This window comes from Manis javanica, chromosome 16 (genome assembly GCF_040802235.1).
Source record: "Manis javanica isolate MJ-LG chromosome 16, MJ_LKY, whole genome shotgun sequence".
Taxonomy (NCBI): Eukaryota; Metazoa; Chordata; class Mammalia; order Pholidota; family Manidae; genus Manis; species Manis javanica.
This window is the reverse complement of record NC_133171.1, coordinates 43,229,378-43,256,866: the sequence shown is the minus strand read 5'-3', so window position 1 is coordinate 43,256,866 and position 27,489 is coordinate 43,229,378. Positions and strand designations below refer to the sequence as shown.

Sequence of the window (27,489 nt, the reverse complement as noted above, 5' to 3'; positions counted from 1 at the left end):
CAGCATGCGGGCCTGACAGTCATGATAAAAAGACAAGCACCATAAGCAGGCTGCTTTGAGTCTTGGAAATGACAGGGAGGAACAGCAAAGTTGGGAATAAGGGTCTAAGGCTTCAGGGAGTTGCATGGGTCTTCAAGAGAAGATGGGGAGAAAAAAGAAGACAATGGCTTTCAGGCATAGTAGGGAGGGCACAAGTGAAGCCCAGAGGGTGGGAGAGGGGTCGGGGTGAACACAGAGCCTGCAGGAAAGAAACTGGGAGCAGTCATGACAGCATGATGCCAGCGGGCGGGGAAGTCCCAGCAGGGAGAGGCGAAAGAGAATAAAAACAACTCCTCCATGCCTACTACTCAAGCCCCCAAATCAGGAATATTTGCTATTCCTTTGGGAGGGTGGTTTTTGTTTTCATCTTCTGGGAGAACCATTCTGTAGCTGACTGAGCAGGGGTCCCTTTCAGCTTTGTCTACAAGAAGGTGTAGCGCCAAATTTGTGGTCTGCCACATGTGTGGAGCATCGAAGCTCTGGGACCTGCTTCAGCTCCCCCCTCCGCTCTGTTTTATGGACCCTCTTGCTTTCCTTTCTCACTGCCTTCTCGCGTGTGTTGCCTTGCTGTGCTTTATGTATCCCTGTGCGAAGCTATAAAGTCTTTCTGGAGCAAGTGGAATATAAATTTGAAAATAGAAAGAAGGCCCTTAAGACAGAGGAAAACAGAGGCAGCAGCACAAGAGAAACCAGACCTTAAGTTGGAAGGGATGAAGGAATTCCAAGGAAGCCTCAAAAGACCAAAGTCATCCAGACTGGGGAAAACACCTTTTAGCACAGAGCTATGTGGCACCAGCAGCCTAAGATGTATGTGTGTGAGATGCATTAAAAAGAAAATGCAAATGTGTTTAGAAAAAGCCATAAGGCTGCATATGACATATGGATTGGATAAAAGAAACTGGGTTTGGGACTTTGCAGACCTCTTAGGAGGGGGAAGAGAAGCCCATGGAAGTGGACTTGTGCACAAGATGAAGGATGGAAGATGGGAATGCGACTAGAGTGGGAGAAATATTGGATTCTTGCCTTAGTCTACATGCATGTACATGCCCACGTCCTTTCAAATAGAAAATGGGGGGAAATACATAGGAATATGACACTTCTGCCAAAAACTAGATGGTAATATGAGGCAGGGATTTTAGCTGTATCTGGGGAAGCATGATAGGGCTGGAAGAAATTTAAAAGGGACTTTAAAAAGCAAAGAAGAAGAGAGGACTTAAGATGCACATTAGATTGATTTGCTAATTGCCTGAAACATGCAATGTGTACAAAAAGTGCAATAAACCAGTAGAATTGATAGGATTGAAGCATAAGGAAAAAGATTGTGAAAAATGAAGCAAAATAGTACTTTATGTCTAGATTAGGTTAAGTAGCTAAAATGAATTTTTTGAAAGCCAAGAGGTTTGGCAGAGCTTTTTAGAGTTTGTTCAAATGACAGTTTGAGGGGAAGAAATGCAAAATATGCGGTGCATACTCAGAGACAGAAGCCTGTATCTCTTACAGGATGACAGATTAGGGTGACAGCTTAAAGTAGGGTATAAAAACCCTTCAAGGGAAGGGATAGACCAGAGGAGCCGGTCGAATGTCCCAGGCACAAAGGGCCGGGCAGCTATAGGGGCGGCGAGGAGGCCCTGAGCTGCTGCATCTGGGGACCGTTCCCCAGGCTAGGCCGCCTGGGGTCTGTGTGCCATGGTGGCATCTCAGAGGAGGGTGAAAGAAGCAGTGCCAGGAGCTGAGGGCTTTTAACAGCGATACTTTCAGAGAGATGGGAAGACATTAGCGATGGGGGCCAGCAGCATTGCTGAAGTGGAGGCCAGGCCACTGCTGATTCTGTCACGGGGCAGATTCAGGGTGAGGACTCAGGGTGGGGACAGAGCCGAGGGCTGGCTGACCCTATAGACCTTCAGTCCTGAGCACATGACATAACTTCCCCAACAGACTGAGAAGGTAAGAGGCCCAGAGCAGGGAGCTCTATAGCCAAATCTAAAGGCAGCTGCTCCCTCCGTCTCAAAGACGTCCTTCCTCAGGGCCATGCGTGCTCTTCCAGGTGGTTCCTGATCCCATTCCTGTGGTCTCCCACCTCACCCCATGCACTTCCCCTGCCAAGGGAGAAGCACTGGGCCTCTGCGGGCAGCCTGGGCTCTCTCGTTTGTGGGATCTGAGTAAGGGGCTGCTGCAGATGAGAAGAGCAGTCAGAGAAGGATTGCTGATGACATGTCCAGGCAGCTGTGCACAACAGTCTCTCTTGACCTCTGTGCAGCGGTTATAGTACAGATCACTCTTTTTTTTTTTTTTAAAGCTTTTCTTCCTTATCTTCATGATCCCCCACCCTCCACCCCCACTGGCTCGTCTGTCTTGATCTGCTTCCCTGACTTGGCTCCCTCTGCCCTCCTGTAAATGGGAGTGATCCTTCAGTGGGATCTCTACCACTCACCTCTTCTCACTCCTGGACTCAATCGCACATCCATATATATCTCGTCCAACTACACCTTCAGCCCAGAGCACGCAGCTGAGGCTCAACTGTTTGCCTCTAAGTAACAGCTCAGAACAATAGCTGATATGCATACACAGTGGTGGGCACTGTTCCACGCATACCTGTGAAGGATGTACAGTTGTTCCCCCCATTTTACAGAGGAAGAAACTGAGGCACACAGAGTTGATGTAACTTTCCCAATGCTACAAGGTCAACAAGAGGTGAAGTTGGGGTCTGAAACTGGGCAGTTGGCTTCAGAGTCTTTAAGCTGAGCCACCACAGTCACCTGTCTCTGAGCCATGGGAAATGCAGCACGTCCATAAATGCAGTCCTTGTATCCCCCAGACAAGGGACAGTGGTGAGGAATCCCAAGTGATAGGAAAGCAGCCCATTCTCACAGCTCTGTCATGAGAAAATCCACACTGCCTTTAAGTGAAGTGCGAAGCAAGCCTGAACAGGGGGCAAGGAGGGGAATGGAGGTGGCATCAGGTCACCAAAAATGGGCATCAAAAGCAGGCCCAAGGGACCTGATTTTGTCCATTACAGAGGAGGAGGCAGCAGCGCAGGGACTGGAAACAAAACAGACAAAACCATGAGCTCAGAAGTCAACCCCAACAGTACTGAAGGTGTCACAGCCACCGCCAGGGCACTGACATTCTTTGATGTTTACTTTGGGGAGGAGGGAAATGCATTAGAAAGTGGACAACAAAGTTAACCAAGTAGAAAAGGGACGAAATGGGTAGGAGATTTGAAAGGGCTGCATGGGGAGAAAAGGAGCTGAAGCAGCAATTTGCATTTGTCTCTTTTTGTGATAATAATAATAATCTAAGTTAATATTTAATGAACATTTAGTGTGCATCAGGCACTATGCTAAAGGATTTACAAGGATTGACAGATAGGGGAAGTGAGTCGGCATTACAAGCCTTGGGTATGCTAATAATTGCCTTATTTAGCAGATAAAGAAATGAAAGTATATCTTAACAGATGCAGAAAGAGGCCCAAAGAGAATAAGTCTCTTGGGCAAAGTTGTACAGCTAGACATGGCGTATCTCAAATCCAGGCCAGTGATTGCCTGTTTATATGTTTTACAGCCCCCAGTTGGTTCATTGAGGGCAATGACTTTGTTTCATTTGTCCTGACAACTGCAGAAGCTAGCACAGGGCCTGGCACACAAGAAATGCCTTCACACAGTAGCTCAGACTTGTAGCCACTCCATACAATCTGTGTTGGTTGAGTGAATAATGGAATGACTGAATGTGCAAATTGATGGGCTGTTTTCTTGTGTGCTAACTGTGTATTGCTCCCCGGGATGCTGTGTATTGCTCCCTGGGGTGGGGTCTGGGTTTTGGTAGCTGGGGACATTTGTGGTTTTGTGAAACAGGGAAATTTTGAAACAGCCGTCCCTGTATCCATGCTGGGAGTGGAGCGGCGATCCATGGTGCAGACCCGCATCACAGTGCTGGTTTTTTCATTTTTGATGTTGGGAGGAAAGGACCTTAACCAGGGCCAGTGTGTGTACAGGGGCTGCGAGAGAGGGCTCTGCTCAAGAGAAAGAAATGGAAACCACAAAAGGAGCTCTCTGAAGAAAGGGCCATGGAGAAATAGATGCGGAGCTGAAGATACAGAGAGAAAAAATGGGCAAGTAGTGAAGGAAGGCCAAAGGGACAGAACAATGGGGTGGGGGTATATGGTCTGTGGCACGGGACAGGTGGCTGTGTGGGCTGGGTTACAGTGCTGCGCTGCAGGACGTCAGGCTGGGCCTCTAGCTTGCGGAGTGTAGGAACTGGGAGCAGGGGTGGGGGTAGGAAAGGGGAAGGGAAGGAGGGGATGGGCAAGCTATAGCTACAGTGAAGGGCCCCACTCCGGCATCTTGGTGTGGCGCCTTGTTAAAAGGCAGGAGAGGAGAGTAGCAGCGAGCACCGGGATGGGAGGAGGGGAGGGGAGGGGTCCGCTCTTTGGGAAAGCAGAAAAGCAGGAGCTTTGAAATGCGCGAATGACTCAGCAGGAGCAGGAATCACAAGGGCAAGACCCATCGCAGAGAAACGCAGTGAAACAGAAGCAGTGGAAACAATGAAAACTGGAGAGTGTTGAGTTTACAACGAAGTGATCCGTGATGTTCGGTCTGTACTGCTGCTTTGGCTTTGGGGACAGGAGAACTGTAAACATGGATGACACATAAATATGATTTGTAACTTGGGGAATCTGGAAGGCTCAGACGAGACAACCTCCCTGAAGTGCTTTGGCAAGGATGAAGGAGGACATTTGTGGCTGAGAAGAAAGGACTCTGGGTGTGGAATCTGACAATGAGCTGGGAGCTAGCTCTGCCCCTGGGGGAAGGCCAGGCCCCTGGTCCCCTCACCTGCTCTGCATCCGCAGCCAGGCCTGGGGCAGCGGCTGACCTTTCGCACAATGGCCGAGGAACTCCTTCATTTCCTACGGCTGAGGGCTGTAAACTAGGTGGCTCAACACCAGAGCCACCTACCCTCTCATGGTTCCAAAGGCCAGGGGTCCAAAATCGAGGTGTCTGCAGAACCTCGCTCCCTGCCAGGGCCCTGGGGCATCCTTCCTTGCTTCTCTCTGCCTCCAGTGTCCAAAGGGGTCCTTAGCTTGGGGTTTGAGCACTGCATTCTCTGCTCCACCTTCCTACAGCCTTCTCCCTATGTCTCTTAGGGGTGCCCTCTCCTCTTTAAGGGCACCCCTAATTGGACTTAGGGGCACAATAAATCTAGGACGACCTCCTCTCAAGACCCTTACCTAATTACATTTGTGAAGACCTTATTTCCAAATAAGGCCACATTCTGGGGTTCCAGGGGACATGGATTTGTGGGAGGCATTATTCAGCCCATCATAGCGTCCAAACAGCAGAAAAGTGAGAGTGCCGAATATATTTAAGATGTTTTCTGCATCCTTCTTCTTGCTCCTAAAAGGCCACTCTCCTGGTAGGGCCTCTTCCTGCACCTCGAACAGCCGCTATTGCCCATGGGATGGGGCCCAGTCTCCAGGCCCTGCCTGCAGGCTCTGGCTGCTCTTCCCTGTCTCTGTCACAGGGGCTTTCCCGCCCTTCCCACATCCTCCACCTTGTGTTCCCAGCCAACTGATTCCTCCTTAACCTACGGCCCAGCTTGAACCCCTTCAGAAAGCTTTCCCACAGGCCCAGACAGCAAATCCACACTGCTCTGAGCACCTCAGGCAGGCAGACACCATTCCCCTTTTACCTGGCAGTTCATCATCTCAGACGCCCTTTGATTCAGCCACCACTTATCTCTCGTCTTGCTACTTGACTCTTTATGAATTTAAGCATTTCCTTCTGCACCAGCCAGGCCTTGAAGACTGGAAAATTCTCTCTTTCTAGTTTCATTTTCTAGAATCCAGCTCTGTGCCTGGCACAATTCCAGGTTCTCTTCTCACTGTACCTCCTCTGTTCCTGACAAAATTTCATCTATTTCACCTCACGCATGGCTGCCTTTCCTGATCACCTTGTGTCCAGAAAGATGCCTTTCTCCTCTGAGCTCCTGAAGCATCAGGCCTACCCCACCCCGGTCTGGCCCACTGCACTGAGGCAGTGCTCAGGCCCTCATGCGTTCATGCACGAGGCTCATGAAGCACCTGCTCTGCCTGGCCCAGGGCTGGGCTCCAGCCAGTAAAGCTCTCTCAGCCTCCCATTCGGTGGGCAAGCAAACTTTCTCACCCTTCTTTGTCTTCCTCACATGGCCTAATAGCTCTGCAAGTGTTATCCATGCTCAGTTCAGCTAGTTCTTAAAGGACACTGCCAAATGAGGGACTAAAGGTGCTGTGAGCTTCAGTGAGGCCCTCAAACTCCTGTGAGAAGGAGGCACAGAGAACAAGTCCGAGCTTGGGAGCCAAGGGGAAGGAGGAGTGGGTTGTGGGAAGTGGCCGCCGGCACTCCAGGTGGGGAGGGTGCAGGGGGCTGGCTCTGCCGTCAGCTGTCGCCACCATGGTGACTGCGCCTTCACGTGGTGGCCTCTGGACAAGCCCCTGAGATGTCTTTCAGGGACCAGAAGGAAGCTGGCATGTGTTGTTCCTATCAGGACTTCCTGAGAACACAGGCGGGTCTGTGAACCAGGACAAAGGGACAGTAGGGCAGCTGAGGCGTGGCCTCTTCCATGCAGGGCACGATGGTGTGCAGTGAGGCAGGCTCGGAACACAAACTACATCCATTCCCCCAATTCAGCACCGGGGTCCTTTGGCCTTTTCTCCCATAGAAAGAAGGATCTGCACCTAAACCCCTGTGTCAAGGGGGATGCGGGGTGGTGAATAACAGCCAGCCCTGGTTCCAGGTGCCTCTGTGAGCCAAGCCTCTGAGACACCCTGGCAGGGACCGAGGCTCCTGGTGGGATAGGGTCACTCACCCGCATTGTTCTGCTGCTCTGTGTTTTTGATGTAAGCGGAGAACTTGGAGAAGATGTCGATGCCTGCTGTGTTAGATTCCCGGTGTTTCGCAGCCAGTCTGGGGTACCTGCAGTGGGAGATGCGGTGTTCTAGCATCAGTGAGAACTTGGAGCCCCTTGAAGGGAGAGCGTGTCTCCGTCACAAGAAGCACGGTGGGCAACGTGCCTGCGTCTGGCTGGATCTATACGTCTTTATGGGTTCTTCACCCAGGGAGGTGGTTCCTCTCAGCCCTGGTTCATGACAGAGAAAACAGACCAGTGAGGAGAGCTGCCCCGCTACACGGCCTGTGGGCAGGGAGCCAGAACACCATTCAGAGTGGACAGGATATGCCCTTTTCCTGGGACCACCAACAGGCACCAATAAGGAGGCTTTGATCAAGGTTCTGAATGAGCTTGCCTCTATCAGGCAGGTCTCTGGCATTTCTGCAACCCACATTAAGGTAACTACCCACTGCCAGGCCTACGGTTATAATCCTAGCTGCACAGAGCTCATTCTGGGATAGGCACCTTGGCACCGAGGCCTTGAAACCATTTCTCAGAGGGAAGGGTGCCCCGATCTTCTTCCGAAATATCCTTCGCACACTTGTTATGTGTGTGCAGTAATAAGATGTGGGAAGTACCAGGCTCCATCAGCAGGGTGAGTGTTTTCAACTGTTTTATTTCCAGGCATGGAGAGAGATTTGCAATGACCCAGCCTCTTTCCCTGGACCAGTCTTTCATTCCAAAGCCAAAAAAGGCAGACTGGGGTTAGGATTATTTTCTATTGGCCCTAAAAATGTGCTTGTGTGGGAATCCATGGCTTTGACCCCGCTAGCACCATCTAAGTGAGTAATTTTATTTTTTAAAAGATACTACTTCACAAATATTTTATGCATATGGCCAGGCAGGGGTGGAAAGAGATGGGCCCAATTGCTTGCTTATCTTTATTATTAAGTATATGGACTTCCGTGATCTCTGGGTGAATAGCTGTTGACTTAGCTCTTATGTTTAAAAAGCAAAAAAAATTTTTTGGTTTGTTTTAATGTTTGAAATAATTTGAACCAAAAGCCTTTAAAATTATTTGCTGTTCTTTCCATTTTTTTGCTCCTCAATTGACCCATTACCTAGGACTGTCTTCACTCTTGACCCATGTCAGGTGGCTGTTCAATTTCAAATACTGCCATCGGGAGAGTCCTCAGAAAGTCACAGGGTCTGGCCCTCTGCTGTCATCACTGGGTGTAGCCCTCTGCCATCAGGCACACAAGGAAAGCATTATTGTCATCATTTTATGGGGAAAGCAACTGGAGACCAGAGGTTAAATGACTATTTAAGATCCCACAGATGACAAATAGTGAGGACCATGAGAACCGGCCTGCCCCTGGACCAGTGTTCTTCCTACTTGATCAACCTCTTCTCTGATATCAGCAAAAGCTAAATTTGATTGAGTGCCTGCTATGTGCCAAGCACTGTTCTAGCCCCTTTACATGTCTGCATCATTTATTCCTCACAATTGTATTGGTACTGTCATTGGCCTCATTTCCTACATAACAAAAATGAGGCACAGACAAGCAATTTGTGGAACATCATGTGGCTAGGTGGCAGAGCCAGGATTCCACCCCAGGCAGTTTCACTGTGGAAGCCGGCTCTTAAGTTCCCTGTCCTGTGGCTTCTCATCTATTCTCCTGTTTGCCCTCAAAGCTCCAAAGCCCTCCCTCTAGTTCAGCTGAGCGCCATGATGAACTTTCTCCATCTACCTGGAGAGGGCGCTCTGCACAGGTTCTGATCTGCACACGCATTCTTCCAGTCCTGGGAATTATCAAATGCGGGAATATAGGATCATTCTTCCCTATTTTGGCCTTCTCACGTTGAACCTGGCATGCTCTTTGAGTAGTCTTAGATTATTATTAATAAACATCAACTATTCTTTGTTTTTGCTTGATAAGGTAATGATGTAAAGAGAGAAGGGTCTAGAAAATCAATTTTCCATGGACTATTTGCATGTGTTGTTTTGTTATGCTTTATGTTACCATTTGATCAGACTTCCAGTAATCTCGCCATTTCTTCACTATCAGTGTGGGCCAAACACGAGTGGTTGGTAACAATTCCAAGGTGGATGATAAAGGGCCATGTGTTCAGAGAGACCATGGTAGTGCCATTCTGTTTTCTGAGCACAATGATTCATCGATACTTTATTTATAGCATAATGTCCCCCTTGAAGTTTGTCCCAGTGGGAAGTACATCTTTAAATCTTATTCTCACCAATTTTGGTAACTAGACTTGGGAAGGTGACTATAGCCAGCATGTTAAGTGCATTCAGTTTAGCTCCATATTTACACCATATTTTAAATATGCAACTAAATGGGCTACAGAGTACATTCTGTTCCTCTAAATACTAGAAAATAATGTTCATTCATAGAAACACATTTGCAATAAGATTGTAATGTCGTCTGATGACAATCAAAGAGCTGGTGATTTTTTTTCTAAGTCAGGGGTTAATAAACTATAGCCCATTGGCCAAATCCAGCCCAATATCTGTTTCGGTGCCTCTCATGAACTAGGAATGGTTTTAACATTTTTTAAATGATTGGAAAAAGTCAAAAGAAGGATATTGTTTTTGCAACAAGTGAAAATAGCATGAAAATCAAATTCAGCATTCATAAATAAGATTCTGTTAGAGCACAGCCATATCCATTCATTTACATATTGTCTCTGGCTGGCTGCTTTCACTCTACAACAGAGGAATTATGACTGAAAATATATATATCCCCCAAGGCCAAAAATACTATCTGGCCATTTACAGAAACATTTGCTGACCCTTGTTGTAACTGATGAAAATTTCTCTCCACTGTTTTCCAGATATCTTGCTTCAAATGCATTCACCTTAGATATACACATAAGCTTCAGTCTGGGAGGTAAAACAGCCAGCCTCTCATCCAAAAAAAAGTGTTTTTTTTAAGTAGTAGCAAAAAGTTAAAAAAGTGATTGCAGATGGAAGACATCTGACTGGCTTAGAGTCCCAACTGACATCTCACTGACTAGCCACAGGCCACTATGCCACTGAACAAAAGGAGCCCACACAGTGAAACCAACTGCATTAAGTGCCTGCCATGGGCCAGGCCCTGCCCCTGGTTTTAGAAATGCACTGGAGAAAAAGACAGACAGTCCTCCTGCCCTGATGTAGTGAACTTTGCTGGTTCTAGGGGCTCACCTGGCAGCTTGAGGCTTGACATTCCTTTTCCTCGTGAGCTGAAAAGTGTAAGGACTCTTGCTTTCCCCCTTCCTTTATTCCTGCTTCCACCTCTCATCAAAACCTCACTTGGGAAGCTGGTTAGTGCTTCTGACTTTTCTGATCCTCGACTGTGTGCTTGCTTCTCTTGACTTTGCTATTCAAGCAAATGACCCTTAGAAGGCTTGGCTTCTTTGAAAGCCATCTGTGGGATCTGTGGTATTAAGACCTATGGTTATTGATTGTCTTAATGATTGTATGTGGGCGACAGTCAAAAAAAGGAATTGACCTCTCTTTCTAACTCTTCAAGATGCTACTTAATGAGCTCTTGGTCTATGTCAGGCACTAGGCTAAGTAGTATTAACTTCGGTGACAGTCTTATGAGATCAAACATTCTGGTCATTGTTTTAAGATGTGAGAATTAAAGACTACAGAAGTTTTAAGTAATGTACCTATAGCAGACAGCACCTGTGCTCCTTAAATATCCATGTGTTTCTACCTCTCAGTTCGGTGGGAGTCATGTGACTGGATTCGGGCCAACAGGTTGGGAGGGGAGTGGTGTAACCACTCTGTGCCTTGGCCCTTGAGAACACATTGCACGAACCTCACATTTTCTCTGCTGAAGGAGTCTTGGAGGTCACATATTGCAAAAGCTACACTGTGGAAGATGGCCACACTACCTACTCAACTTTGCTTGAATGAGAAATAAATCTGGATTGTGTTAAATTACTGAGGTTTTGTGGCTAATTTGTTACTGCAGCACAGCACAACCTAGTGGTATGGGTTAGAATCCAAGTCATTTGAACTCCAGAGTCCATACTCTCAGCCACGGTGCCATCTTGTCTTATTACCGAGGCTGTTTCTTCACCTCCCAGAAGTTAGAAGGACATTCCTGTCTTTTACTATTATGAGCTATCTATAAACATTTCTTAAAATATGAATTCAAAGTGTCTGTCTGAATCCTGTTATACTCAATACATGCTTGATAGTTGACTGACTAAATGACATGCCATGTTACATTATCAATTTACCCTCCTCACTTCTTATCACAACATCTATTTGCTAGGATTCCTTTAAATAATAACCAGCTCTGGAAAAGCACTTTGAGAAAATCATGAGATCATAGAACTTCTGCTGAAAGGCATCTTAGAGGCTATCTAGTTTCACCCCCTCACGAGGAAATGGGGAGGTTCTGTGTAATAGACACTCACCTAAGCTCATACAATAAGCACTGTAGAAACATGGCTGGAGTTCAGGCTCCTGACTTTGAGTTCTGGATCCTATTAACTCTGGCCATTCCAGGGAAATGAAAGGTAAGGGTAAGCAAGTTTCAACAATAATCCCAATGCATCCCTGTTGAGCATTAACTGGACCAGTCTAAAGAAAGGGGTGGAAGTCTCTCGCGTAGAGACTATTTGAGATTTCCTGGATTCCTCATTTTGACACCAAATGCTCTGTGGGACCAAATGTGATTTAAAAAATTGTTAGAGTGTTTGTATGTGGTTTTTTCCTTTAAAAAATAAGACTAAGGGGGAAAAAGGCTCCCACAATTTTTTGGCTCTCTAGCAACTTTTACAAACAGTGGGGTGATGAAAAACACATGGCCCACAGTTCAGTGGACAGTTATGGGGGTTTGCCGCCCCCTAGAGAACTAGAAGGTCGGGCTGCCCTCCTCCAGGGGTCTCGGGATGCAGGCCATCTGACCTCCCAGCTCGGGTCAGTGGGAAGCAGGCAAGGCTGGTGGCTGTGTCATGGGCAGAACAGCAGGTGTCCCTTTGTGGGGATGCACTGGCTTGGTGACATTTTCTGAGAGGCAACCGTGGCCCCAGTTGGACCCATATGAAGGCACCCAGAACTCCGGGGGACTCCAGCAGGTCTCCTATCGATGGCTCCCATTGGTGGCCTTTTGGAGATGTGCATTTTAACAGTTTGGGGGCTCTGCTGCTTGGACAGGGCAGGCAGCCGCATCACTGACAGGGCCGGAAAGCGTTTTGTAAGAGCTCCTATGGACAACCGCGGTGCAGATGAGGAGGCACCCCAAAGCAGCAGGGCTCAGGACAGTAATAGAGGTGCGGCCCCACCCAACTCTGCTTAGCTCTCTTTGGATCATGGAAGCATCTCAGAATCTCAAGAAATGATAATGGATCTGATGATGGCTCTCCTCAGGGAGAATGAACATGTGCCTCCTCTGGAAGGGCACACAGCTCTGGGGGTCTCATGGGCCCCCGTGGTCCATTGTGGATATAGACCGAGGACCCCTGAGTAAGAGAAACAGCCCAGCACAGTTGGACTGGGGGTGGAGGGAGCCTGACTAAGGTGGGGGAGCAGGAAGGGCTCTTGGGTCATCCTTTCTCAGAAGGGAACTGAGGCCGAGAGCAGAGAAGGGACGGTTCGAGGGGTCACAGCAGATCGCTGGCAGACGCAGAGTGGACCTCGGCATCTGGGCTCAGCCCAGCCCTGCCCGCCCCCACCCACCGGCCTGGCGAAGGACCAGGTGGAACGCTGCCCCTCACTGCTTCAGGCTTCCATCCCTCCCAGCCTTGATGGAGGCACTCACCCCTGAGTGTGGGCATGACTCCTAGAACAGAGCATAACGTCACCACAGAATTTCCCCTCTGGGTCGCCCAGGCAAAGGCTAAACTCTACTTAGTCATTGGAAACAGCACTTACTTTCTCCTGTGGGATTTCAAACCAGCACCAGCAACAAGTCCCAGGGGAGGCGGAGGGAGCCTGAGCCCCTCAGGACCCTTTCAGCAAAGGGCTGGCTGGTGGCCCGCTCAGAGACGTGGGTGGCTTCTGGTGGTGGCTGAGATGGGTGTGGTGGGTGGGGGCTGCCCAGCTGATTTAACTAATGCAATTATTTCAAGTCTACACTTGGCAGTTTCCCATGGGCTTGGGGAAGCTTTCCATTCTTGGAATGAGCATAAAACATCCTGGTGTGGATGACAAAGAATGCTTTTTAGGAAGAATGTATGAATCTTCCTGGCTTAATCAGAGCATTACTGAGTATTTCAATTTAACAGCGGTTTGCTAGACGTGCGACCTTAGGCAAGTTACTCAACTGCTCCATGCCTCAGTTTCCCCACTTATAAAATGAAAATAAGGATACCACCTATCTCTGAAGGCACTCCATGAGGGCTATGTATTGATAAAAATAAAACCTTAAAATAAATGCAAGATGGTGGTTTTTAACAGTCGATTTCCACTAATTTAATTTTACCTACTGAGCATGCCCTCAGTTATTCCTACCACTCTCTCCCCTTCTCCCTGTCACCGCCTGAGGTCAGCCACACAGTCCGTCTCACCAGGACACCCCCAGGTGGCTCCTCCTAACTGGTTTCCGCACCTCCAGTTTTTCCATTCTCTGCCTTGCTCAGGTTCTCCCACCCCCAAAGTAAGCCTGAAAACTGACCCCCCCCAACACCTTTGTTTATAACTTTTCAGTGGCTATCCTACAGGATACAGTCTGTGCACGCCTTGCTCTGTATGCAACATTATTTTTCTAGTTAAAAAGATTTTGATTGATTTAACCCCTGATTACAATGTAATATAATGAACAATATTTTCCTATGGGAGCGGCTTCTTTATTCAACAAGAACCTACAGCCTCCAGTCGTTCTCTTTCCTGTGCTCATTTCCAAAGAGGAGCTGCTCCCCATCAGTTTTCTTGTCTTTCATGATGGGCTCCTACCACACCTGGTCTGTTTTCTGCTCTTATTCACACTCAGTGCAGTTTTGAGTCATGGGTTCCCTCTCTTCTGGCTTGTTTGCATTTTGTCAGCCTTTCAGCTCTTGTTCTAAAATGAGGGAGGCTTTGCCTTCACTTATGGATCCTTCAGGTAAAATGAGCTAGAGAAAGAACTGATTTAGGGGGACAGAGGGGTGGTAACCTTCCCACTGATCTCTTTAAGAGGGAGCAATCAGCTCCACTTCATAGGATTTCTACTCTTAGAAGCGGAGTTTGGGGAGCAGTTCTGAGATTGGCTGCCCTTTGGGTGTGGGGAGGGTCATCCTGGACTCTCTTTGAAAAGAGGGTTCTATGCTCTGGACTGCAGAGGCTTCCTCAAAGCCAGCACTCTGCTTCTGTGGTTCCCACATGGGCCCCTCCCAGTCATTCGCTCCAGAAATAAGCAGCTCATTACTTTTCAGGGGTCAAAGTCTCCTCCAGGAACTCCTCGATCTTGTTGACATCTGTCTTCACATCCCCGTTGAAGGTCAGGAAGGGCGGATGGGTGCCGGGGGCTAGGTTGTGCAGGTCAGCTGGCTTTCTGTGGAGAGCAAAGTTCAGGAGGGGGCTTATACCAGGGCACTTCATGTTCCGGGGAACCTGGGACTTAGTAAATTAGACTCCCTGGGCTGCCCAGCATGTCAGCAGAAACAGCCTTATGCTGTCAGATACAGGGCAGGGGAGGTCGGAGAAAGTGCTGAAGGGCTGTGGTGTGACACAGAAAGCCTGTCCCATAGAAGGCAAGTCAGTGAGAGAGAAGCAAGTCAGGATGAAGAGGCTGAGCCCCACTGAGAAAGCAGAGTGTGATCGCAGCGAATACCTAATTAACACCCTGCTTCCAATGCCCAGGGCAGAGGCTGGCCTTTGCTTTCAACGTTCCTTCACCAATGAGCTTAACAAAAATGCATGACACAGAATTCCAAACTTTAAAACTTAATGGACTCAATCACACTTTTATACTAAAAACTGTCATCTGCACTGTTAAAGGTATGTGCAACTGGAAAGAGAGTGACCTTGTGTTTGACACGGGGCCCTCATCTTGCGCAAAGGTGTGCTTCTGTGCTTCCAGCAGCTGGGCAGAAAGCAAGGGCCAGGGTGGAGTGAAGGAGAAAGGTTGGCAGATGGGGGGGAATAGGGAGCAACAGTTTCCTTGCACTAAGAAAAGAGTAAGGAAGAGGAAGAATAATGGCGGAGACTTCTGCAGGCAGCACTGGGCGTGACATGCACCCGGAATGCGCTCTCTGAGGGAGCAACCCTTCCTGTGGGAGTCAGGAGTGGAAAACATTAGATGGAAGAACTGAAAAAAAAAGTAGACCATGGGGGCAGAGGACTCTGTAATGAAACAAATTCCTGGCATAATCCCTTTGGGAGAGGAGGGGAAGAATTTCAATTAGGGTGCCACTCCCACGGCTGTCCCCAAACACTCAGACCCTCCAGCTGCGCGCTGTGTGGCGCTTGGAACTCCTTAGGCAATCGAGATTGAAAGTATTTTTAAAATCTAATTTACTTAGTCCCTTTGTTTACTTTGTGTGTGTCCCTCATTTCAGACAATGCGAGAACATTCTTTACCTTCTCCTGTTTTTTTGGTTTTTTTTTTTTTAGAGCTGGCACAATGCTTGGGTTCTCGGCTTGGTGGGGAAATTCATACTGCTTTTATTTTTTAGCAACTACCTCTCCAGGGCTTAAAGATGCAGAATTTTTTTTTTCCTGTGACTTGAGAGAACAATGGCCCCTGGAGTCAGGCATCCTTGGGAAGTGCGTCTGCCGCTGTTGAAGCTCAGGTGGACTCTCGACAGCGACAGCGGGAGGCCGCTCAGAGTGGTCCTCTCTCTTTGTTGACCTTTAGCATTTCCAGTTGAAATGACATAATTGTCACTTAATTACCTATTGCAGGGTCTGATTGACAGATTATTTAATGTATCTTGGTCCCCATTCCCAGGCTGGATGGCTGGCTCTGTGAGGGCAGAGATGATGCCTAGGATAGCTGACAGGTGTGGAGTTTTTGCTCTAAGCCAGGCACAAACCTGAAGGCAAATGCTTTACAGGGCCTGCCTCACCAAATCCTCACAGTAACCATATAAACAAGGCATGACTCTTATTTCCATTGTACAGATGAGGAAACTGAGGCTCAGAAAAGTAAAGGAACTTATTCAAGGCCACTCAGCCAAAAAATGGTGGTGCCAGGATAAGAAGTCACGTTTCTTGAAAACTGCTAAACTTCATAGTAACATACACTTGAAAAAATGTCCTTCATTCTTTATTATATATTTGTGTATTTTTTGTTTTCATTTTTTTTTCTTCTTCTGTTTTTTTTTTTTTATTTTAGGTGGTAAGACAGTTTCCTTATCTATAAAACTGGAGTTTGGATCCTTGCCTGACATCTCCAAGGACATTGGCAGGACCAGATATGAGCACAGATAGCGAAGAGCCACACAAGCGTCTTAGGAATGCTGGGAGGCTCCCTGCCCCATTCTGATCTCCAGCCAAACACAAGCCCACTTCCACAGGTGATAATCCAAAGACCTCCTCATCTCCATTGACGGAAGCTATTATTTCAAACTGCATAAATCCTGGCCCTCTTCAGTTGTCACAGATAATAATTGCATAGCAGGTGCATGTTAATTTACTTGACAGGTATTAGTTGGGGGCCTCAGTGAATCAGCTGCTATGGTGAATACAAAGGAACTTAAAACATGATCTCGGCCCATCTTTGAGGGATCTCAGGTCTCATTTGAAAGGTGAGCAAACTTCATAACAGATGCGTTTTGAGGAGCACGGCATGTGAACCAAGGAGATGGGTGTTTAGTAGCAGCCCCTGCAGTTCCAGTGGGGTATCTCGGACTAGGCATTAAATGCATCCATCTCAGTCTCCTTGTGTAAAATGAAGAAATAAGTCCTTCTCCACGGGTTGCACATTATGTGATTGTCCATGGGAAAGTACCCCCAGTGGAGAACGCTGGGGTTGCAGATACTGTACATCAGTGAAATGCTAAATGCTGATGGCCAGGTGACATGGACAATAGGGGCTGGGTGAGACCAGGGGAACCTGGAGTGGTCAGTACTGTCCATTCAGGAGGGTGGGGACAGCCACTGTGGGGCAGAGGGAGCATCCTGGCCAGAGGTGGGGGGCCAGGGGGAACAAGGCAGCAGAACATGGCCAACCTGGTAGAGGTGAACAGGTCCTGGCGAGAAGCGCTGGGGGCTAATGTTGAGAAGAAACCAAAAAAAAAAGACAAAGGAGGGCAACAGAGGCATCTATTCCAAGGGCAATGGGAAGTTCAGAAGGTTCTCTGAGTAAGGGGAGCCACAAGATTAAAGGGCTGTTTAGGAAGAATAACCTCAGGGCAATATAAAGGATGGATCAGAGAGAGACGGAGAGAGAGAAAGGTCATCCGGAAGGATGAAGAGCAGTTAGAAGAACAAAGAAGGAGTTGGGCTGGTAGTGGTGGGACCTGAACGGGGTGTGGGGCCTGAGAATGGACCAGAGAGCATGGAGGTAAGAGACAACACAGTGGGAGAATGCCCGGGGCTTCGTGGCTGCTTGACCCTGCAGCTGGCAAGAGAAGGGAGCTAGAGACATTGAGGTGCCTAGAAAGGGGAGCGCAACTCAAAGGAAAAAGTGCCAGATACAATTTTTGACATGTAGATTTTAAAGAGACAATGGAAAATGGAAGTCTAAATATCCAGAAGATAGCAGAGTTCTGAGCATAGGATAATTTGCACACAAGCAACAGGGAGAGTATGCTGAAGGCGAGCAGGCAGAGGCAGGCCACAGAGGCTCGGAGAGCGAGCCCGGGGTTATTCCACATGTACGGGGCCAGCAGAAGAGAAGACTGACGGGTGTGGCCCCTGATCATGACGGATGCCTGGTAGTTTTAACAGCCACTAAATCTTCACTTAAAAACAGAACACTAGTAACTCTCTCCCAGCCTGTAATCCCAAACTCTCACACTAAGGATTCTAAAGATGGGAGCATAGCAGGGAAATGGTCTGGATGCCAACTCTGGAAAGTCAGACTCTTACACCTGAAGTCCTGCCAGGGACATCAACACTACTAGAAGGGCCCACTCCTGATTTTTGGTCCATGCCCGGCCTGTGCCAGGCACTCTCACTTGTGTATCCAATGTCCATTCCTCCCTTCTTTCTTGCTAATCAATCTTCTAGGAAAAATGGGCAGAGAAGTGTTCAGTCCCAAGAGAGATACTGGCCTTTCAGCCACCTCTGGAACAAGGGGAGGGCCCTGAGACACAGTCGTGACAATGAGGTGTGAGCAGCAGGCTGTGGGAAGCCATGGAAATTTCACCTTTCCTTACGGGAAGGTCTCTGTTCCTGCAGTTAAACATAGTCCTCATGGATACAGCATCTTTTACCTTTTCAGATCCACAGTGGTGACATTGAACACGACTCCCTTCAGCCAGAGGATCATAAAGAGACGCTGAGAGAAGGGACAGTTGCCGATGCTCTCCCCATCAATTCCAGCCTAGAAAGAAGAGAACCAGAGTCCTGAGTTGGCATGTGTCTATTAGCAAGAAGGAATATAGGATTATAACCCCCAAACACTGGTCTGAGGAGAACTGACTAAATCCATGTCATAGCTAACTTTAAAAGGTAGTTGCCTTATATTTATTCTTTGTTATCTTCCTAAGTCTGTGCAAGACAGTGCCTGGCAAAGGGTAAGGGCTCAATAAATACATGCTGAACTGAATTGGAACTTCCAGCATGGAGATTACATAATCCTAACCTTCTGAAACTGTAGAACCCTAGCATCCCAGGCTAAAAAGTGACCTTCAACATCACACAATCTAATATAAATGATGTCAGACTAGCAACTTCTACACTCCCCAGGTAACCATATAGTTTATAATTAAATATCTTCTTTCACCAGTAATTTATATCTTTCAAAGCAGTCTATTCTGGGGGTAGTTCTAACAATTAGAAATGCTTTCCTTTGGCTATACCTAGCCAAAATACATTCCTCTGTAGTTTACCCTCTTCTGTCCTTTGGTTCTTGCTCTATGATACGTCACAAGTATGAATATCTCAGACTTTGATCCCTTCTCCCTATATCTAGTCAGTAGATTTAAGACTTTGATCAATACCTCACCTAGTTCCAGTGAGTATTTGACCTTTAGGATCAATAAAGCAAGCATTTATTAAGTTATCCTTTTACTGAACAAATACATATTGACTATTAATTATGTTCAAGGCACTGGAGAAATTGCACAGGGGAGTCAAAAATGCATTTATGCAAGGAGCTTATAGCCTTCCGTGGGGTGAGCTGGGTGGTAAGACAGGAATACATGTATGACGATAACAAATAGCTGATTGAGTGCCTGTGTACATCTGCTCATTGCAGTCTCCTCAGTACCCTCAGCAAAGCAGCGTGTTTTTTTTTTGTTTCTTTTCATCTGCAAGGCCAATCTTCCTCAACTTCTGGATGAGCGGCAAGAGACATGAACTTTCTAAGGACTTCATTTTCAGCAAACACACCAACAAGAGAACAGGTTGAGGAGCTGATCTCTATAATTCACTTCCACTGAGCGGTTTAGGGGCCGCCCACGAGGCACTGGAGGGAGAACTCTCCCACCCACTCCGGTGGGCTGTGGGCTGTCCCTGGAAACCGTAGCCCTGCCAGGTGGCTGGAGCAGGGCTCCTCTGACAGGAAGGCCCTGGGGAGTGAGGGCCCTCCAGCTCGCTCACAAGCTGCAAACAAACCACACGAAATCCTGCAGGGAGGAAAAAAATGCCATCCCAAAGTGCAACACCGGATTTTTCCGCTCGAGGTTTGTTTTGCTATGGTGCTGGGACCGGGAAGCAGCATGCCTACTTTCATAGTGAGAGCCTAATAGTGTGCGTATTTCTACTGTGCACATCACTCCCAACAGGAGCTCAGGTTCATAATGGAAAACTGGTGCCCTTGCCAGTGTTGGTTGTAGGTAATTGCTATGAAATGATGGTTAGTTTACCTCTCTTAACAGCACTGAGAGTTCTGTCCCTATTCAGGTCTCACTTTCCTCAGAGCTGGAAACAGACCCACCCCCGGACAGCTGAGGTGCGGGCTCCGTCCCATAAACTCTGAGAGGTGGGGGTGCACAGTGTGGGTGCCACGCATGCCCACAGAGCTAAAGTGACCGATAAAGCACATGGGACAGGCAACTGTTAATTTAATAATAGCTTGGTGCCAACTTGCGTTTATGATGTCAGTTCTCTAAGACCTTCCTGAGAAGCACGCCCTCCAGGCACCTGGTTCTTAGTCCTTTAAGACATCCTGACAAAGGAACTTTCCCCCAGAGCCAGTTATAATGTAACTGGCAGTGGAGAATTAAAAAACAAAAACAAAAGCCACAAGCACATACTGTCACCTGTTGCATCTCTGGGGGTGGGGGCAGTGGGGCATTGACGGAGGAACTAGTACAATGCTGCCATTCTTATTAGCTGGATGAAAATGTAATGATGTTGATAATCACAACTAATGTGTGTATTGTCAGGCATCGCTCTCGGTGCTTTCCATATAATATCAACTCATTTATTCCTCATGAGAAGTCTATGTAGTGGGATATTATCACTCTTTTGCAGATGTGGAAACTGAGGCACAGAGAGAGGAAGTAACTGACCTGAAGGTCCCTGGATTGAAGCCAGGGGTTCTGGCTCCCAAGACGGCCAGTGCTTTGAACCGCTGTGCCCTGGTCCATCCTGAGGACTTGGACCGGTACCATGCTGGCCGGGAGCTGATGGCACTGGAATAGTGTGCACACATCCCACCCTTCAGTCCATGTGCACACGGCTGTGCCAGCGAGTAGAGGGCAGTGGCTCTCCAAGCTCCCCCGCATTTTCATTATCCTCATAAATTATAATTCTAGGCTTAGGAAACAAAAGCTGCCACAGGACCAATAGAATAGTATGTGAGGATTCTGCCGTTTACCCTTCAGTCTTTGCATCCCTCTTTCAGCTTCCTCTCCTCTCCTCTTTTTCTCCTTTTTTTTAATTCTGGTAACAACACGTAGTGTGAGATCTACCCATATATATTTAAATGTACAATATATTACTGTCAACTGTAAGCACAACGTGGGACAGCAGGTGTCTAGAACTCATTCATCTGCATAACAGAAACTCTGCTCTCTTGGCACAGCGGCTCCTCCTGTCCCCTTCCCCGCCCCTGGCAGCCACCAGCCCACTCTGTGACTCTGTGACTTTGCCTGTTTTGGTTACCTCATGTAAGTGAAGTCATGCAGCGTCTGTCTTTCTGTGACTGACTTAATTCACTTAGCATAACGTCCTTGAGGTTCATCCATGCTGTCGCATATTTCAAAACTTCCTTCTTTTTTTAAAGCTGAATTGTGTCCCATTGTGTGCACACAGCACAGTTTCTTGGTGCATTCATCTGCTGATGGACACGTAGGCTGTTTCCACATCTTGGCTACTGTGAACAGTGTGACAAACGATGAACATGGGAATGCTCATATCTCTTTGAGATCCTGATTTCAATTATTTTGGAATAATACCTGAAAGTGAGATGGATGGATCATACATAGTTCTACCTTTAATTTTTGGAGGAACCTCCATGCTGTTGTCCATAGTGGTGGTACCACTTCGCATTCCCGCCAACAGGGCACAGGGTTGCGATGTCTCCACATCCTCAGCAATTCTTGTCACCATTTGTTTTTTCCAGGACAGCCATCTGGACAGGTGTGCAGGGATATCTCATTGTAATTTTGATTTTCATTTCCCCGATGATTAGTGACATTGAGATTTTTCCATATGGCTGTTGGCCATTTATATCTTCTTTGGAGAAATGTCTCTTCAAGTCCTTAGCCCATCTTTTAGCCTGCTTATTCATTGTTTTACTACTGTCTTCAGTAGTCTTCCTTTCCTCCCTCACACCAGTTGTGTGGCCTGGATAAATCATTTATAAAACTCATGGGTTAAATGAGGGGTACCCGTGGCAACCACTTGAAACATCAGTCATAAAGGGCCAGGTAGGGCTCACTGGGACCCCAGGCCCTGAAAAGTGTGAGGGAAAATCCAGATGCATTTTAGTCCACAGAGGCTCCAAGCAATGGGGGTTGTAGACAGGCACAAAAGTGGTGTACTAGGTTGAAAAAATGTTCCCCCCAAATTCTTGGCCCCTCAGAACCTGTGAGTGTAACTTTATTTGGAAAAGGGGTCTTTGCAGGTGAAACCAAGATTAGATGAAATTATATTAGATCATGATGGGCCCTAAATATGACTGGTACCCTTATTTGGACTCAGACATGCAGGAGAGAAGGTCGTGTGAAGATGGAGGCAGAAACTGGAGTGATACATCCATAGGCCAAGGGACACCAAGGATTGCCAGCAAATATCAGAAGCTAGAAGAGAATCCTTCCCTAGAGCTAGAGCCATGCTCTTCGCTGACACCTTGATTTCAAACTTCTAGCCTCCGGAACTGTGAGAGAATAAATTTTTGTTGCTAAAAGCCACCAAGCTTATAATTATTATGGCAGCCCTAGGAAATGAAGGCAAGCCACCAAGTGTCAAAAGGAGAATGGTGTATAGCTAATGGCGGACTTCCCAAGTGCCTGATTTGCCCTGGGCCCAGTGTGCATGCACACAATTGCCAGCCAGCTGTAACCCCAAAGTACCTCCTGTTCTCTAGACAGTATATTTATTTACTGTAAGTTATTCTCTACTATATTATATGCTATCAATTACAATGAAACTTTTTATAAAATATTACATAGTTTATAATGTTACATATAATAACAATGCAGCATAATGTAATTATATAGGTTGTATGATTATATATTGCATGCTATTTACTGGCTAAGTCCCACTATATGCTATGAGATAATGCCTTTCATGTAGTCTCTCTCTAGATATGGTGAGCTTGGCTACCCCCAAGACATGGGCTATTTTATTTACTTTGCTTTCTGCAACAACCATCAATGTACCTGAAACTTAGTTGATATACTCAGTGCCTTTTTGAGGGGATACATGTTGAGGGAAGGGTGCTATCACGGTATTTCACAGCTTAAGTATTTCAAGATAGTGATGTTGGCATTCTTAAGTGCATCTTGAGAAAAAAGCTTGGGTTGTATAACACATGGTAGCAGGAGATTATAGTTCTAGATCCTTCTCTGCCTCTAATTTGCTGTGTGAACTTGAGTAAGTCACCACCCTTTCTTGATTCCACAATCGCACGTATAAATTCCTGTAGTTTTGTGAATGCAAGTAGCTAATGGAGATTTTATTTAAGACAGCATTCTCAAATTTCTTGGTCTCAGAATGCTTACGTGCTTTTAAAGATTCTTGAAAATATCAAAGAGCTTCTGTTTATGTGGATTATAGTTATTGATATTTACTATTATAAATGAAAGCTGAAAAATATTTTAAATATTTATTTACTTATTCATTAAAATATAATAAAAATAAGCCTCTTTTATGTTAGCAGAAATATCTTAATATAAAGAAAAATTTTTTTAAAAATTGAACAAGAAGAGTGGCATTGTTTTACATTTCTGCAAAATCTTCAATATGTCACTTATAGAAGTTGGCTTCTGCATTCAATCTTCTGCTTTTTAGTTGAAGTATATAAAGAAAATCTAGCCTCACTCAGATACTGTAGTTGGAAATGTAGGAGTAATTTAATAGCCTTTTCAGATAATTGTGGTCATTTTACTTTAATACCGTACTGAAACTCAAAAAGTGGTAATTTCTTAAAGGCTAGTGGATTGGTGGAATTTGAAACCCTATCAATGAAGTCCTTCTAAAACCCATTCTTGCACTTTGAATGGTTCTTTTACCCATGAATGATTTTGTAACATCACAAATTCCTCATTTGGAAAACATCATTTCTGTATGTCATGCAGATGTTCCAAATGCTGATATCCTTCATTATACAATATCAAAATATCTCCTCCAGTAATGTCACCAGCAAGCCCACCAGAAAAGTCTAAGAGAAGCTATCAAGGTCAGGGTGGGAGGGGTCTGGTTTCCAACATTTCTATTCTCTCATAAAAACTTCCATATTATACATTGATATGACAAGTTTATTCCACTGATTACCAGGAAATGACTGACAAATGCCAAATCTGAAAAACCATTGTTCATCTGCCAGTTGTTCTTTGATGTGAAAACTGTGTTCTGTGAGGGAAGCAGCGAGTCAGCCCACAACTCAGTCACCCAAGAACTGTTCCTTAGATGAACATTTTAGTTCGGAATGAGGCTGAAAAGCTTTATGTGCATTCCCCATTTCATCAGCCAGAATCTTTTAAAACACATGTACTTGGGGTTGAGATTGAATTACATTATATACTTTTTATTGCTTCATCCAGGACATTCACAAATGAGACTGGCTCTTACTTTCTGAATGTGCATGACTCCTAGTACTGTTTTCACCCCTGCCTCCATTTATGCTAAAACACCAGCAGCTTTATGATGGAATTTCAATCCCAGGGTGAAATGATATTACTTTGAAAATAGTTGTGAACTCTAAGAATCCCTGAAAGGGTCTTGGGGACCTCAGGAGTCCATGAACAACACTTGAGAACTGTTGGTGTAAGACACCCCAGGAACAGACCGTGCATGTGCAGCTTCATTTCCAGACAATGAGGGGAAGCTGATAATTGCTCAAAAGTCACACATGAAGGAACCAAGGTCCAGAAGATGAAATTTTAGAGAGGATCCGAGAAGGAAGAGCAGGAAATGGACAGATGACATCTAAGCTTGACAGATGTTATGTCACTTATCAATTCATTGTCTCTCAGCTCCGAAAGCACCCTTCAGTAAATGCTTTGTGAGAATAGAGGGGGATTTCCTGCCAGCATCTCTGAAGTGCGCATGAAGGTGTCTTTCTTAGGAGAGAGCGCTAGAGGGACCCTGCGGGAGGACGAGGCGCTTCTACCGTCTATGCAGTGGGCTGGAGCCGGTGGTATGGGCATGAGGATATCCCACAGGGCTGCCCAGCCCCAGCCTGGAATGTGATCCCCCTGGCACTCTGCAGCCTCAGCCTCAGCACCCTGCAGAGTGCTAGCTTCTCTGCAGCCCTCTTGACACAGAGGCCAAAGCCCCCATGTAACCTGGGTCAGGCTTGCTGATGGTCAGGGCATCCACACGAATCCGATGCATACTCTGCCAGCCCCGGCTGCAGAGGCCTCCAGCGCCCGCTGACACCTGGATCCTACTGATGTCTCTGCCACCATTGTCGATCCTGCAGGATCCAGCTCCCTGCAGGAACTCTGGAGGGTGACCTATTGCTTGCCCAGCAACTCCAGACCAGTTCCGGCTTAGCCAGACCAGTGAACTTCCATGCGTTTCCATAACTTCTCCAGTGAGATGTGAACCCCTTCCAAGTTTGTCCTTCCTTAGCTCTTCTCCTTCAGCTCTAGAGGTTCCATTCCTGTGGGGGTTACTCTTTTATCATATTAATACTTTGCATTAAAGTTCTCCTTTTTGTTTAAACTACTGTGTGTTTTTCTCTCCTGACTACTACAGATGCTTAAATGTCTGATATTTCAAAATGCAAGATTTTTAGGCTTTTTGTTTGATTCCTTCAAAGACCTAGCAAGGCTAAGTACTGGATGAGGTGCTAGAAGACAGAAACCTCAATTTTCTCCAGAAAGTTTGTTAAGTCACCATTTATGGCACTTTTCAATTTTTTGTTGTTTTAGCCCATGAAACCTGTCCCCAAAGACTCAAGTGATTAAGCAATTGTTTCAAGTTCACAAATAAAAATCCTATAGCAGTGGGGATGGAACTGACGTCAAGGATGATATGGTCTCTTTCTTTTTACTGGTAAAGAATTAGGCCCAGAAAGGTTCAATGACTTGTCCATGGTTGCACAGCATGGTCCCATGACAGAATCAGGCACATAATTCCTGATTCCTGACTCATAGCTTTCTGCTATGTAAGGCTGGTAGTTATCTCACACGAGAATGTCAAACTGATCAAGGCTCAGGGAGATGACAGCCTTTGGATATAAAGTGACTCATCTGTATAGTAAACTGACACATGTCACATAGAAGAGAAATAATTTTTCTTTATAATAACAGTATTTGGAGCCACCACTTTTCCCTCATTAGTGTCAAACGGTATTCCTTATTATGACTATTTTTTAAATGCCAAATGATCTTCCTTCCAGTAATTGTGTTGGTTAGCCTTCCATTGACAGGGATGAAACTTGGTGGTTTGTGGTCCACTTGAAGATGGGAAGTTCTACCCTTGAAGAAGCAAACAATAGGCCTAATTCCTGAGGTCACTCAGGCATTTTTCATTCAAAAAACAGGTGACAAGTATACATCTGAGGCTTCAGGCATTCTCAGCAGTTATCTAAAGTTGATTATAAAGGCTGAATCAGCTCTATGCAGGTGGCTGCTTGCACAGTGTGATACGAATTCCGGGAGCATTAGTCAGGCTTCTCCAGAAAAACAGAACAGCAGAGTGTGTGTATGTGTGTAGAAAGATATATAGATATAGATATAGATATTTATTTTAAGAAATTGGCCCAATGATCATAGAGGCTTGGTAAGTCCAAAACCTGATGGGGTGGTTCTTTCAGGTTGCAGGCTCAGGGAAGTGTTACAGTTTGAGTCCAAAGGCAGTGTGCTGGCAGAATCCCTTCTTCCTGGGAGGGGATTTACCTCTGTGCTATTAAAGCCTTCAGCTAGTTGAATGAGGCCCACAGACACTATGGAGGGGAATCCCCTTTACTCAAAGTTCACTAATTGAAATGTTAATTTCATCCAAAAAACATCTGTACAGAAACGCCTAGAATAATGTTTGACCAACTCTCTGGGCACCGTAGCCCAGCCAAGCTGACACACAAAATTAAACATCACCCTAGGTGAAGTTAAAAATATTTCCTGAGACAAGTAACCCCATCAATCTGGGATCTGTCATCAACATCTTAGCTCACCAGATAGTTTTATAAACAACTGAATACGGTTATGTAAATAGCCCCTCCCAAAAGGAACTGCAGGCTCCATACCCAAAAGGCTATTCAGTTTAAGTGTCGGATTAAGAGAGCAAGGTCTAGGGGTGCCTTTGACCCTGAGTAACTGGCCTCACCTGATAGTGGATTTGAACCCAAAGATGCCTACAACTATATATGTAGCATAATATTGCTGTGCTTGAGGTCCCTTGGCCTGTGAGGTATATGTCAATCTGCACTGAATCTGTATTCACCCTCCCATCCTTCCACACGCTTCCTGAGAAAGAACTGCCTTTTCCAACCCAACACCAATGTCCCTTCTCCCAGCCCCTTCTTTCCACTCTTACGTGGCTTTTAATTTTTATTCTTTCATGTCCCAACTGTCTGGATAAGTGAATGGGTCTCTTTCAAACTTCTTGCCAGTCCTGCTTCCACTTAACACCCTCTCCTAAAATGATTCCCTTTCACTCACACTCTGGGCCTAAGCGATTCTTTTTGTTTGCTTGCTTTTCTTTCCTTTAACTTATTCTTTCTTGAGTTTCCTCTCATAGCCAGAACTTTCAATGATCTCTTCTTAAAACGCAGCCCTCTGCAGCCTTTCTCGTCACCCGGCGCTCTTGCCTGGCTGGGGCTTCCTGGGTACCTGACCTGTGCAGCTGAGAGAGGCCTGAGCTCAGAAGGGCCCCAGCCTTGGCTTAGAGCTCTGCAGTTGCTGTTTCAAAATTCTTAGTCA

General features: G+C 46.4%; 1 protein-coding gene across 5 annotated transcripts in view; it reads right to left on the bottom strand.

The window, feature by feature from the left end:
* LOC108409032 (chloride intracellular channel protein 5) overlaps positions 1-27,489 on the bottom strand; it is a 144,291-nt gene that overhangs the window by 75,659 nt on the left and 41,143 nt on the right. For all 5 annotated transcript variants that reach the window (XM_037016414.2, XM_073224789.1, XM_017679360.3 and 2 more), the window contains exons 2-4: positions 18,220-18,329; positions 14,265-14,390; positions 6,880-6,986 (exon numbers count right to left, since the gene is read on the bottom strand). In XM_037016414.2, the coding sequence (XP_036872309.2) occupies positions 6,880-6,986; positions 14,265-14,390; positions 18,220-18,329 (343 nt within the window). The remainder of the gene's footprint in view (positions 1-6,879; positions 6,987-14,264; positions 14,391-18,219; positions 18,330-27,489) is intronic.